Source organism: Paramisgurnus dabryanus, chromosome 20 (genome assembly GCF_030506205.2).
Source record: "Paramisgurnus dabryanus chromosome 20, PD_genome_1.1, whole genome shotgun sequence".
Taxonomy (NCBI): Eukaryota; Metazoa; Chordata; class Actinopteri; order Cypriniformes; family Cobitidae; genus Paramisgurnus; species Paramisgurnus dabryanus.
Genome location: NC_133356.1, coordinates 31211897 through 31224548, shown reverse-complemented (window position 1 = coordinate 31224548; position 12652 = coordinate 31211897). Strand labels below are relative to the sequence as shown.

Below are 12652 nucleotides of genomic sequence, written 5' to 3'. Positions count from 1 at the left end.
AAAGTTGTTATAGCCTATAAAATGTGACAAAGAAACCAGTTATGTAGTGTTTTGTTTTGTTTCGCTTCGCCACTAGTTGCTAAAAAAAAATTTGCTAAAAAATGCCCTATTGTTGCAATTCAGTCTTACACTACTTTAAAAAATGTAGTTAAAGTCAAGATAACAATGAGAAAAAAATATAAGGCACAACTAAAATCGATTATTAAAAAGCCAAACGCAATTTCTATCTTTTTTTTTTTTGGTGTGCAAATGTGCACAAAAAAACAGGAACCAGGCAAAGTAGAGTCGACATGGAAATAAAAACGAATCTAAGATTGTACCATTGCTATTTTGGTCATAATAAACGCATACACTACAGTGTGCAAAACCGATTTAAACGTCGTCTTTAAAGTCCTAATCTCCAGACTGCTGATTAAGTTATATCCTCCGCACTTTGCTCTTGGCATGCTCACCGTATCCGATGGGTAGCACTATTCTCCAGGTGCAGTCCAAGTTTCCAGGGTAGTTCCCGGGGAAACCCGGGCTCAAAATCACATCAGTCATCTCGTGCAGGGATCCTCCGCACTTTGCTGCAGAACATGGTCATAAAACCAAATGTCAAGGGTATGGGGATATTAAAAAGAATAAAATGTGCTGTCTAATTAGTTTGGAAAGATGTAATACCAATACAAAGCGGAGGTGGGTAATTCCAGCGCCGCACGGTTCCAGGCATACACGTTATGTGAGAATGCCCCTAAAAACGACAGATCGCAAGATTCAACACGGGAAGAAAAGGTACTGATATTAGCATCAAGTCACATTCATTTATATACTGTAGCGCTTCTTTCCAATGTTGCATTGTTTTAAAGCAGCTTTACATTAAAGACGAAGAAAGAAACCACAGATAATGGGAAAATATTATTAAATATACAGTATATCGAATATAATATATACTATAAATGGTTAGTAAATCAGACATTTAGCACACGAATATGTTAAAAAAACAGCCATCACAGACTAGACATGTCTTTCCATCTTATAATGAAATGGCTCTTAAAAACAGCAAAAATGATACAGTTAAAAGCCTGGAGTTTTACATTACAAAATAATTAGCAATAATATTCTAAAAAGAAGCGTAAAAGGCATAGAGAAATCATAGCCACATCATTAAGTGCACCCCAACTTAAGTAGATTTCTCAGACGCAACTCACCTGAAGCACGTAGCCGGGCTCACAGCTGAACGATACAACCTCATTCACCATGTACCTGTCTCCATGCTTGATGCCATTAGCTGGGACCAAGGGTTCTGGGCAGGTGGTCAAACCCACAGCTAAATGGATCAGAGAGACATCAAGATATCAGAGAGACTTAAAGTGCGTCTTGCAGGTTAACCACCACTGTCGATTAATGGGTACATACAGCCCCGCCGCTCCCATAACGCGCATCACGCGCTGTGCGTGGGGCACCACGTGCTGAGAGGGCACCAAAAATAATAGCCTAATGAAAAAAAATTATAATGCTGAAATTATTTCATTACCCTATAGAAATATTATTAGGCACTTTTTATCCATGTATATATGTTACAAAAAAAGGGGGAACGAAATAATTTAATTGCTCTAGTCTAGAAAGTATGCCCCCAGCCTTTGATGGTCCGTGCCGGTTGATCGCGCGGGCGCCTGACTAAGTTTGACAGAGACCGTTGCTCAATCCGAAGGCTGCAGCCTGCAGAGGTCACATATCTACACTGTTAACGATTTCCCTGTATTTTTACAGTACGGTACTGGCAGCACGGTTGCCAGTAAGTTACTGTATTTTGGGTTTACAGTACTGTACTGTAATACCATTTTACAGTACACAAACTAGTACTGTATAGTTACAAAGCAGTACTGTACTGTAATTTTACAATATTTTATTACAGTAGTCTATTTTTACAGTAATTTACTGTAATGTCTATATTGACCCATAAATACTATTTATTACTTATTACAGTTAATACAATAATATTATATAAAATAGATAGAGATTTAGGTTTAAATCTATAGTTATTAATATGGTAAAAATGCTATCCTTGACATGACATAATGAATTAAAAGGCAATCCAAGCAATGTTTGTATCAAAATTTTATTTAAAAAAACATTTAATTGAAACAAAACATTTAAAACAAGATTTTAAACAATAATAAACATATAATCAAGTAACATAAAATAAAATCAACAAGTATAAACAAGTTTGGAGACCCCTGCTGTAACATATTTAACTCTGGCAAATAGAACACTGTTCCCTAGTTTGAAGTTTTCAGTTTAAAGTCCATCATCGACTAAAAGGTAACATTTCACTGTGGTAAAAAGAACACTGGCCCATAGTTTTAAATATTCTACTTGAATTTCATTTAACACTAAAAATAAATGCATTAAACTGTGGCAGACAGACCACAGTGGCCTTTACTTTGAAGTCGTCCATTCGAACTCAATCAGGGACTGCATGAAGCTGTTCACATGGGGGTTAATGGCCACAGCTTTTCTCTGCACCAAGTTCCTTGTCTTTTTGCTTGCTCCTTGTCTGGATGTGCACTTTTTCCCATCTTTGGAATTAATTCTATCCAGAAACCTGTTAGAAATATCATAAACATTAAGTCAACAAATATAAGATAGAAAAAGATTCTTTAAAAATTTAACTCAGCCTTGAATTTACCCCTATTCTGAAACCTTTTGCTCTTATTCTACTGTTCCACACCTAATTACATTAAAATACAGAAGATTCACTTACCGCTGAACAAACTCTTTCCTCAATGGACAGCATCCACATGGATCATGTCATGATTGAATGTCCTGAACAGAAAGTACAATTGTTACTGATTTGGACACAACTTTTTATTCTGAAAACAAAATCTTTTGTCAATAAAGTCCAGGGACACCTCTGCTAAATAAATACAATTATTAAATTAAATTTCTTATAACCAAAGTCTGAATATTTCTGTTTGTATATTTCTACATGGCAAACTAAGACAATTGTGTACATGTTGTGTATGGTCGTGTTACAGTGTTGTGTGTGGGAATTGTGAATGAGTGTATACATGGGTATTTAAAGAAACTGTAGTGGTAAAGTGCAAACTTACCGAACAATGTGCTTGGTGTGTGTCTGGTGTCACCCGTGTGCCTCCACATCTGCATTAACTCCTGAAAAGTGCAATGACACTCAGGTAAACTACAAATAAAAAGTGATCAGCACATTCCTGTGTAATTTTACATGTGACGTGAAAGTATTTAATATTGCAGTCGAAAAAATACATGACTTGTAACTGTACATCATGTACTTGCCTGGTGCCTTTAAAGATGATCCATCTTACCCAATCCAGCTTACAAGCAATGGTAAGACTGTAAAAAAGACAAATGTTACAAAATCTGTTAGCCATAGAAATAAGTAGACATTGTGAAGGAAATGGTAAAAGAAAACTTAGTAACACTTTACTATAAGAGTTTATTCCTTAACATTTGGTAATGCCTTAGCTAATATGAACTAACAATGAACAATATATTTTACAACATTAATAATATTTGATAATGTTCATTGTGCAGAGACAAAGTGATTGATTTAAAAATGTATTAAGTGTTTAAATCTAATATCATGCTATGCTAACAAATAAAACATTACTGTAAGTGTTAAGTCAGTTGTAAAACAAATATATATATATATATATTAGTTGTTATATTATATATTATATATAAAAATCTAAATAAGTCTTTTTTAAATTATTATTCTATAACATCTTGTCTACAGAAAATCTCTGAAAATGTCTCGTTTAGTGCAGAAAATAGCGATTTATAGTGACAAGGTAAAAAGACTGTCCCTTTAATGTTTTACCCGGACGGCTGCGGTGTAACACTATTTCACGCAAAGTTTTTTAACAAGTTAGTAGCTAGCTGCTCACTTTAAAGATAAACATGATCGCCTAAATCTGAGCAATCCTGGTGATGCCAGTTTTCTACACGATGTTATAATGGACTATTTTTACATCAAGAGATGAAGGATCAGATGACAGAGACGAGAAGACAAAGGTACGTAAATGCGGAGCCCATTCTCTTTTCGTGCATTGATTTGATGTGTTTTGGAAACTTATATACAGCGTGTAATGCATCTGAAGTGGTGGAAACAATATGCCATAAAAATGTATTGGACAACTTACTGGGCGTGTAAAACGCTTAAGAGAAGATATTCTCTGCTTTTGGTGATATAAGTTACCGTAATATAATAACAACAACAATAAGCGCGGCAATCCCTTTCGTTCATCTGATATTAAGATGAGCCCAGGTCTGAATTATATTTGGTCGAAGTTAAAGCTGCGATGAGTTCGATGCATGTATCCAGTTAAATATGAGGTTTCTTGTTTTCACTTCTGTGGAGGAGTTCGGTACTACAGTATGCTGTGTACGGCGTGTCAAGTCCTATCTGTTTACAACCACGAGTCAGCCTTACCAAACAGTCGAACTTCATACTTTTCTCTGACGCTAACTGAACGGATGAAACGCCGTCAACGACCGTTATGCTGGGACCGCAAGACCGCGCTGGCGGGTGGTCTTTGTCCATTTCGTTAAAAATAGTTTCATTGTCACCACACTTTCAACACAATATAAACTCACCAAACCGTCATAATTTAGTTAAAACAACCCTATATTCATTTAAAAAGGTGTAAAGCGAGTTAAAGCAGCGGTAGACATCTGTGTGTAACGTTTACGTTAGCTTACTTTCTGAGGGAGATTGAAACTTTGTTGGCGACCGTTTTTCTCTCTCATTGCACGTTTAAAACAATATTGTGACAAACTATTGACAACATTCTTAAACTAAAAATTAAGTTTTCATGAAACAGAAATATTTCAAACTTACCGAACTGACAGAAATCAATCGTCCTCCTTCAGCTGCAGCCAAGAGTTGTGCTCTCCCTCTGTCTGTGTGATTTGACGTTGGCGCACTTTCACTGATTATTGCAAGTACACCTGGCACATTACAGCAATGGCTACAGCAAGGTTACATCAAGACCAAAATATACTGTAAAATTTTCCCGCTCAAACTAATTTACCCAGAATGCATTATGAACTGCAGTACTGTACTGTAATGTACACATACAGTATAGTACTGTGGATTTTTACAGTACAGTGCTGCTAAATCTACAGCGACATCTAACAGTGTAGCATACGTCATCAAACGTTCTTATTTGGTAATATTAACGATTGTAAAGTTGACTATTATTCTTAGTTAATCTTAAATTGTTGTAATATGCTTATGACTTGCTAATGTAATGTTCAGTTAACTGAAATAAACCAGGCTTGATGACGTATGCAGCCTGCGACCTCGCGCAGGATGCAGCCTTCGGATTGAGAAACGGACAAGTAGGCAACTTTTGCAAATGGCCCCGAAAACACAGCAGGAGTCAGAATCGGAAAAAATAAAAAAAGAAGAAACTGCGGGATGATGCCCGTGCATCACTTGCAGGTAAGTCCATCATGTTTAATCATTCCTAAATAAGGGAAATGCGCATGGGCTGCAGCTGCTGCTAATCGTAATACGCCTCGAACTTGCTGTGATGACAAACTATTGCTGAGTCCCAATTCGCATACTATCCGTCCCAAATAGTATTCGAAACTAGAATTAGTACGTCCCAAAACGTAGTATGTTGAAATGAGTATCCCAAAGATACCCGGATGGTCTACTATTTCCGGTTAGATTTCGAAGTGTAGATCGATCCACACTCTAACGGCTAAAATTGCCCACAACCCATTGCGTGCGGGAGGGAGGAGCTTTGTGGTGATGTAAATGTGGCAGCCAGACGCAGCAGCGGAGATGCGCCCTCAGCTTTTAAGTGTAAGAATTTAAATGTTTAACCCTAATTAAAGTTATCTTTCATTGTCTCGTAATATTCGGTTGATGTTGTGAAAATAAAGTACCATGGCTGTAGTACTGTGTCATGCATGTGTCTTTTTTATGTATTTCTTTTTATGTTTCTGTCTTAGATTTATACCTTACTATAAACCCTTATGAAAAAAACACCTTTTACTACACTAATCATAGTTTAACCACACTGACTTATTTGTAGTAATACTGTGGCTGTACAAATGTTAACTTTATTAACAAATATGGTTACTAAACTTTTACTATAGTAAAAGCATGGTTCATTTTCATCGCGGTATTTCTGATTTGCAAACATAAGTATAAAATAAGCATAAAATACGTTAAACAATAGTTATACTATAAACTTTAACTATTTTGACTTTAAAATAAGTAGCTTTCATTACACACATTGTTGCACATGAACATCATAACCAGCCGCCTCACAAACGACCTGCGTTTGGTGTGCGTAACTAGGCAACCACGTTGTCGTTCACTTTGCATGACGTCATCGAAGTACGTCCCAGAACGTGCATACTCTTTTGCTACACACTCAAAAGTACGTACATTTTCCTCACAAAAACAGTACATACTTTTAGGTCGTAGTATAAGTAGGCGAATTGGGACCCAGCATATGTTGTTATAATTTATAATCTCAGTGCAAGCTAAATTGAGAAACATTACTGTAAAACATTACCTATGCATATGCATTTTACAAATAACTGACGCAGCTGTTACTTTCTTTACTACGTTTCTTTAAATATTGAGCAGTAGTTTATTTTGTGGTTTATTTTGACGTGATGGTGGCTAATACTTTCTCAGTAAAAGTTAACGTTAGCAGTCAGTGCACATGCTAGGCTAACAATTCCTGACAGTTAAATATATATAAATATAAAACGTCATTATATATGATATGAGGCAAACATTACTGTGACACTTAGTTCTCTGAATCATTGTTTTATTTAAGAATATTGAGTATTCTTGTTTACTTATTGATGTTTATTTAATGTAATTTATTTAAAGTGACATTGTGCATGGGAAAAACATGTCTGGATTATTTTGATAATTTAAGTTTGGTAATTTTTTCTATTTTGCTATTTTATAAAAGTTTGCACTTTCAAATGTGTAATGTGTGTTGGCTAAAGCTGTAAAGATTTTACTTTTTGCTATTATGATATATGTTTGGTAATAAAAAAATTAAACTGGCAAAAACAAACTCAGGGTCGGGGTGGGGGGCATTAAAAAGGAATTATGCTTAGGGCACCAAAATGGCTAGCAGCGGCACTGGGTACATAAATCACTTAAGATATGTGTATAATTTTTAAAATGTCTCAAAAATGGTCTTAAAGACCACTTTTTTACGTTTTTGGTATTAACGGTTTTTTTACGCAATTCTGCGATGACGTCACGTTGGGGAGAAGTGAAGGAAGCCTCAGCCAGAGCCATAGAGATAGATGAGACATTTATTGCTGTTTAATACTTACGTATACAATTTGGAAATCATATATACATCGTAGTAAATATATAATGTGTTATACTGCAAAGTTACCATGCTAATTATTATTTATGATATCTGTGGAGATAAATAAAACTTCGCAAATCTGCTGATTTGATCCATTCATGTCCTGACCACCAGGCTAGAGATTTTTAAACATCCTTAATCCACACTTACTAGTCTATCAAATAATATCTCAAATATATTGTTTTGTGAAATAAAAGGATGCTTTGTTATATTGTTTATGCGATTATAACGAATCTCACGATCATTTTATACGCAGCAGTCAGCAGCTGCAGCACACTCGGATCCGACCGCATACATACTGTAATAAACAGGCGTTCGGCGGCTTTTTACATCACGACAGACTATGCCATTTGAGGAGGAACCGCTCATTGATCACCGTATTTGTATAAATCCTGTACATGTTTGGACCTGCCGAACAGGTTGAGCACTTTCATATACTTTGTTTAGCAGAGAGGTTGAGCAGTTTGACCAGCGGGCTGCGGGAACCGGACGCATATCACGCCGCCAGACTGTGTTAACTCGAAATGTATAACTATTATCAGATCGACCCACCGGGAAAGTCCCGACTCTCTCGATTGCCATTCTGCTACTGGTTGTAAGAAAGTGAGTGCGTTTGGGTCGCTGGTCCCCGCGAACAGATGTGACGTGCCTCACTCACCTTCCTGGATTAGAGACATGCTGCCAAAACCGTTTGTGCTGAAGATCGCATAAAGTTACACCCATTTCAGGCCGGATCATCCCCCTCAAGCCAGCATGCACGAGTATGTTAATTGTTTGTTTACTTTCTACACGAAGATATGCTAACGTTATGCTATCTGTCTGTCTGTCTGCCTATCTCTCTATACTAGCCTATCCATCTGTCTGTCTGTCCGTCCGTCCGTCCGTCCGTCCGTCCGTCTATCTATCTATCTATCTATCTATCTATCTATCTATCTATCTATCTATCTATCTATCTATCTATCTATAATCTGCGCTATCAGAACTGTACTTTACTCGTCTTTCTATAGTCATTCTCAATGCTCTCAATGCGGCTTTGGGAAATTCTCTCCCCAGTGTGACGTCATACAGTGCGTTGTGGGGGAAAGGAGAATCATTGCAAACCGCTGTACTTTTTCATAATTTTTCGGGTTTTGTGATACCCAACAACATAAAATACAATGGATAACAGTTTAAATGTTTATTATCAACAAGCAAATTGCACAAATTCGTTGAAAAATTTTACCTGCAAATCGCCCTTTAAGATACTTACTGTAAGTCCCACTGTAGCAAAATCACAATACTCGTTTACAAAAATAAACAATTTGGCAAAATGTTTAAGTTTAGCTTTGAGATGAACATGTGGAAGACACAAAGGTTTTGACCTTCTAACATGTTGTATAGCTTTTTAAAAGGTCGATGTAAATGTGCTGTAGGTCTCGCTATTAGTTATTCAGAATCAGAAAGTGACTTCTCTCAGGAGAACATATCCACACTTCAGCATACAAGCCTGCTGGAAAGGCTCCTCAAAAACGTATGCATTATTTATTATACCACACTGTAAAAAAAATGCAGCATTTTATGTTACTTTAACCTTTAAAAACAAGTTGAAACTGTTTAACTTAATTTGTTACGTTATGTCAACTTACCAAAGGTCAAAACCTAAAATATTATGGTGAATTGACTTGCGAAAGCAAGTTGCTTTAACTTCATGCTGCATTTTTTAAAATTTTGCAACCACAGTCCATAGACATAATTCAATTTAATTTTATTTATATAGCGCTCTTCACAATTGTTTCAAAGCAGCTTTACATTAATAAATGCAGGAGAAAACACAGAAAAATAACAACAGGTTAATAACAATAGCGATAGTTATTCTAAATTGCCTATAGGTTTGAATGTTAGTCCTGTGATTGACTGTCTATGGTGTTTCCTAGTCGGCTCCTGTACTCCCCATGAACTCAACAGGGATAAACGGTATAGAAGATGGATGAATGGACCTTGCACTTTTCTGAAATCCAGAAATCCAATTCTGTGTTTAAAAGATGTCTAATACTTATCCAAACACAATCCAGACAACTAGGTGTTTAGGCTGACAGTGATAAATTTAATAGATGTCTAACCATAGCCCAAAAATTGTTAAGCTCATTCCCCAGCCAATTTTTTTTTTTTTTTAAAGTTGCACACCAGCATTTTTTGTGATTTTCACAAAAGTTTCACAAAATGTTTTTCAGGAAAATGTTCTTCTAAAAATATATAAACATACAAATATATCAAATAAAAGAACAGACCCTCTGCTTTCAAACAAACAATAAATAAACAAACAAAACAAGGAAAAAAAACTTTCATCCTATAGTACCTATATTTTTTATAAACTCTTAATATGGGTATTTTTCTTTAAAAATATTTTTTTTCAGCAAAAAGCTGAAATAATTGCATTTTTGTGAATGAATTTTGTTAGAGATTAGATTCAGAACGAATATCAAAACATACACAGAGTTTAAAATTAGTAAATAACATTTTGACTTCAGTTGTTTCATAAATTCATACATAAAAATTCATCAGGAAGACGTTTTTTATGCAAATGTTCTCTCTTAATTGACAAGATAACTCATCAATGGCAGGGAAAGAGTTAATTAACAAAGTTTGGGAGAAGCATGGTGATGTAATCCAAACAATCGATGCAAAGAGGTCTTTATATCCTGTGACAGTTTTTGCATTATCCCTTCTCCACCTTATCGCCTCACCTATAGCTAGTAGGCTACACCAGTGGTTTTCAAACTGGGGGGGGGGGGCACGAGATGGTGCCAGGGGGCCCCAGTTTTATGACATTTTATAAAATACATTAATTTATCATGCATTCTGTGTAATTAAACCTAAAAAATAATAAGCCAACTAACCAACAGCACTACTAGGTATAATTTTATATGTTTTGTTTAATTAAAATATTACATTTTAAAACTGTTTTTGTCATAAATTTTCTTTCGGGGGGCCGCGAAAAAATGCACTGTACACAAGGGGGGCCACACGCTGAAAAAGTTTGGGAACCACTGGGCTACACCTATCCCAGCTAAGGGTGTGGGGGGTACTCTGGGTTCGGGCTGATATTCCAAACTCTGAGCCCTCCCCTGAGACAGCGCACCATGTATGCCTTATTTCATATTTGATTACATGTCAATGCGAACTCATGAAATAAAAAATGTAACCAAAGACCTTGTAATGAAAACCAAAAAGAATTTAATTTGGCTAGAAGTACTCATAGCCGGACTATATAAGGTCTATAGTTAACCCAGATGGTGAAATGACGGCTATTCCTTGCTGCGATAATATGAATTATTATGACATTTAAATATGAATAATATCACGACATTTAAAAAAAACTGTTCATTATCAATGTTTGGGTTTCAGGTGGTTAATGACGATTCAGGATATTATAATCTGGGGAAATTATAACACCACGTGGTCCTAAACAAGCTCATTGTAAACTCTGTACATACGCTTTAACACCTGAAGTGCACTAATATGCACCCTTGAGGGGTAAATAAGGTAAAAAATGGGTTTGATACAGTGGGTGTGCCCCAGTGCCCAGCTAAAGAGACACATTTTGGCCATTTTTCCTGACAATCTAACCATTGAGTTTCAGGGTGTTGTAATAGATGGTGCTGTAATAGATGGCAAATGATGTTGCCATGGCGACGGCTGTGGTGTGGCGCATGAGAGCATGCTTTCTGCATTCTGCTTGTTTAGATATGCCGCGCAGCAGGTGGAATTGCAGCTTTGTGACAGTGCCGTGCTTTAAAGTGCTTTATGATTTCTCCAAGCGTCATTTACTGAGTGTTGCTTTTTTGATCCTCAGCCAATTAAACTACGCCAGAGTAAAATGTCTACAAACAAAAGGAAGATGATGAGAAGATGAACAGAGAAGGTGGTTTTTATGATCTTTGGAAGTGAATAAAACGGAGTTAACACAGCTTAAGTGTCTTAAAACAGTAAGAAATCTATACAGGGAGGAACATGTGGTTTTTCCTTACACATTTTGCTTTATAATGCACAATCGAGTTGAATAAAAAAAAATCTTATCTCTGATGTCCGTGTCACGGTAGACTCCCTCAGATGATGTACTGGGCAGAGAAATAACTTCTGTTCTGAAAACTGAGCCAAAGATGACAGCTTGATGCTGATGGCAATGAAGCCCAATGTAATGATTTGCCAAGCTCTTTCTCAAAACCATCTTTATTCATAGTATCTCAGGACATCAGGATTATTTCCAACAAATCTAGGCTTGGTTTTACAGACAAGGGTTAGATTAAACCAGGATTAGGCCTTAGTTAAATTATATGTATCTTAAGTAAATGTGACAACTAAAAAAACTTTAATGGTGTGCATCTTGAGACAAAACAATGGCATTAATATATATTAAGATATGTAAGTGCAAGTTAAGACAGCACAAAAATGCATTTTAATCTGGGACAAGTCTTGTCTTTGAAACTGGGCCCTAGAATATTAAATATTAATTACCATGATGGGATTCTGATATGAGGAAAGTCTACTGAGTATAGAGATTTTAAATACCAGGGTAAGGTTATATTTCACTGTTTCTGAGTTAAATTTATGCAATAATGGCTGCGTCTGAAATCTAAGGCAGCTGACTCATGAGGCAATGGCTTCAGCGGCGTAAAGGCAGCGTCAGGAAATGCATTCGGACAGCCTTCATAGGCAGCGTAATGAAATTCGATGTTTGAAATATAAACAGAAGATCGCCTTTGTGTTAGCTAATCCCATATTTGAAAACTGCAATACTAATTTCTCCGCAAATATATAAAAAATCAAATTTTTGTTAGTAATATGTGTTGCTAATGACTTCATTTGGACAACTTTGAAGGCAAATTTTTAATTTATTTATTTATTTTTGCACTCTTAGATTCCAAATATTGTCTTAACAATCCATATATCAATGGAAAGCTTATTTATTCAAAATTCAAAAGATTTTTTAAAGCTACTGACCCTTATGACTTTTTTTGGTCCAGGGTAACATATTTTGTATGTGCATATTAACTCATTCCCTGCCAGTCACTGTTTGAAAATTTGCCACACAAATTTTCACAAAAGTTTCACAAAATGCTTTTTAGGAACATTTCCTTCTAAAAATATATATATAAACATACAAATATATCAAATGAAAGAACAGACCCTCTCTGCTTTCAAACAAACAATAAACAAAAAATATTCTATCTATATTTTTTCTCTGCTTATAAACTCTTTAATATGGATATTTTCCTTAAAAATTATTTTTT

The 12652-nt window shown here is 35.8% G+C and overlaps 1 protein-coding gene across 1 annotated transcript in view; it reads right to left on the bottom strand.

Annotated features, from left to right (window-relative positions):
• The window catches only part of csmd1a (CUB and Sushi multiple domains 1a), a 667584-nt gene that overhangs the window by 86376 nt on the left and 568556 nt on the right, over window positions 1-12652 (bottom strand). Inside the window, exons 38-40 of the mRNA XM_065250481.2 lie at window positions 1191-1309; window positions 664-733; window positions 453-569 (exon numbers count right to left, since the gene is read on the bottom strand). Of these exons, the coding sequence (XP_065106553.1) occupies window positions 453-569; window positions 664-733; window positions 1191-1309 (306 nt within the window). The remainder of the gene's footprint in view (window positions 1-452; window positions 570-663; window positions 734-1190; window positions 1310-12652) is intronic.